The sequence below is a fragment of the Acyrthosiphon pisum genome, chromosome A1, assembly GCF_005508785.2.
Source record: "Acyrthosiphon pisum isolate AL4f chromosome A1, pea_aphid_22Mar2018_4r6ur, whole genome shotgun sequence".
NCBI lineage: Eukaryota > Metazoa > Arthropoda > Insecta > Hemiptera > Aphididae > Acyrthosiphon > Acyrthosiphon pisum.
In genome coordinates, this window is record NC_042494.1 from 5102908 (window position 1) to 5104964 (window position 2057).

General features: G+C 28.2%; 1 protein-coding gene across 2 annotated transcripts in view; it reads right to left on the reverse strand.

The window, feature by feature from the left end:
* The window catches only part of LOC100571849 (alpha-(1,6)-fucosyltransferase-like), a 2989-nt gene extending 1554 nt beyond the window's left edge, over window positions 1-1435 (reverse strand). The window contains exons 1-2 of one of the 2 annotated variants that reach the window (XM_029486549.1): window positions 878-1435; window positions 663-745 (exon numbers count right to left, since the gene is read on the reverse strand). In XM_029486549.1, coding sequence (XP_029342409.1) covers window positions 668-745; window positions 878-1063 — 264 coding nt within the window. In that variant the 5' untranslated portion in view covers window positions 1064-1435 and the 3' untranslated portion in view covers window positions 663-667. Of the gene's footprint in view, window positions 1-164; window positions 746-877 lie in introns of those variants that run through there. The other variant, XM_016807366.2, reaches the window with a different exon arrangement.
* Between the last annotated feature and the right edge of the window lie 622 nt (window positions 1436-2057).

The following is a 2057-nucleotide window of genomic DNA, read 5'->3' on the forward strand; positions in this document are numbered from 1 at the left end:
AATTTTTTTTTTTGATAGCGTTTATGTGATAAAAATGTACAACTTATTTTATTTATATTATCTTATTATTATTATTAGTATTATTGTATGTCATCGATGTTTTTAGAACGTGTAATTTTTTTTTTTTAATACTACCCTTACTTGATGTGAACGTAGTTAAAAATTATAAAATGTTCAATTTGCATAGCTAAGGATTGAAAATTTAAAATTAGGTACATGGTGAACTTTTTGTATATTTATAAATTTGGCAACGTTGCATACACAATCGTGTCATTTTACGAGTTTCCATTGTTATACAGCAAACATACGCAATCGTGTTCCCAAAAAGGTAAATCGTACGCAATCGGGTTCTACCCGCTTAAAGTATAAATTATCTGGATAATGACTTATGATTGAATACATATTTTTACATAATTATTTTATTTTTTTACACATTATTTAAGGTGGATATAATATATACATTATACATATTGTTCATATGAATAAGGCTTACAATTTCCGGGTAAAATGTACTTTTCCCATTTTTGGACCATACCTGTAACATTATACACATCGAACACTTTTACTACCTATAAGTTTTTTATTTCCTCAATCTTCATTACAATGTTCCCAAGTTATAATAATATTGTATATTATGTATTAGTAATATAAAGGTATTGCGCAATAATTAATCTTCCAATTCTTCAGAGCTTATTTTGATATCAGGGTAACTGGCAAAATACATGACTTCAGTTTTTTGTATTACCTAAAACAATACTAATATGTAAAATAATATAAAATACTATAATATTATACTTTTTAATACTTATAATAAAATATAGGTATAAGGTATTTAATAAGCACGTGATGCAATGAGCTAGGTACTAGAAATAGCTACCTTAAAAGTAGGATACAGAAGAGTTTTGTTTGTTCTCAAATGTGTTCCCTTCGAATATCCATTCCATTCATTTCCAATTACTTCGATCTCATCGTCCACTTGTAAATCCATTTCTTGCGGTCTGTTTGATTTATGAGGTAATATAGCAACATGCAGTCTACGAATTTGGTCGCTAAAATGATACATGTCATCTAGCGAAGTAAACTGAGTTGATGCATCTGCATATTTGATACCATTAATTATTTCATAAGCCAATCGGCACACCTGCGAGAAAAATTAGGTGTTTAAAATGCATAGTTTTTCTTTCATTATAAAACTAACATAAGCATAATTAGGTTTATTTTATTTTATTTTAAGCAACAGATTATATTTTATTCGGTATAATAGGTATACATTTGTAACAATTCCATTAGCTTTCTAAACAAGTGTTTACACAATACACCTACGTTGTATCCGTTGTCTATCCATTCGTCCAATCGATACGTTACTGGTAGTCACCAGTATCAATATTTATTTTATAATTTTTTTATTACTAAAATTGAAAACTCTTAATTAAGAAAAATTATTCAAGAAAAAAAATACTATACATTTATAAAAGCCAATGATAGGCAAAATACCAAAATATAAGCAAGCACCTGTTTATCTATATCTATACTAATATTATAAAGAGGAAAGATTTGATTGTTTGTATTGAATAGGCTACTGGACAGATTTTAAAAATTGTTTTACCATTAGAAGCCGAAATTATCATTGATGAATATAGGCTAATTTAAAAAGGGAATTGATCACCCAGGGGAGGTGCTCAAAAACTGAAATTTTGAGATTTACGATAGAAATTTGTGTTTAAAAATAGTTGCCATGGGTTTTAAAGCTATTATAATAATAAATAATAATTATTGGTTGTTGTTTATTGAAAATGGTGTCTATTGCCTATTGATCATAGGAGAAATAGTTAGTAGAATATGTCCGTAATGCCTACGACTGTAATGTACGACTGTTATCGGCATCATGGCGGCGTGTGTATAAACAATACATTACATTACTGTTTAGTTTTTTTCTAATTTTAAAATGCCCAAAAGAACAAGATCTCAACTTTCTAGAAATAGTTCACAGTCTAGGGCAATAAAAATACGTCATCATGGAGAATCTCAATCAGAAACTGAAAATCGTCTTGCAAGTC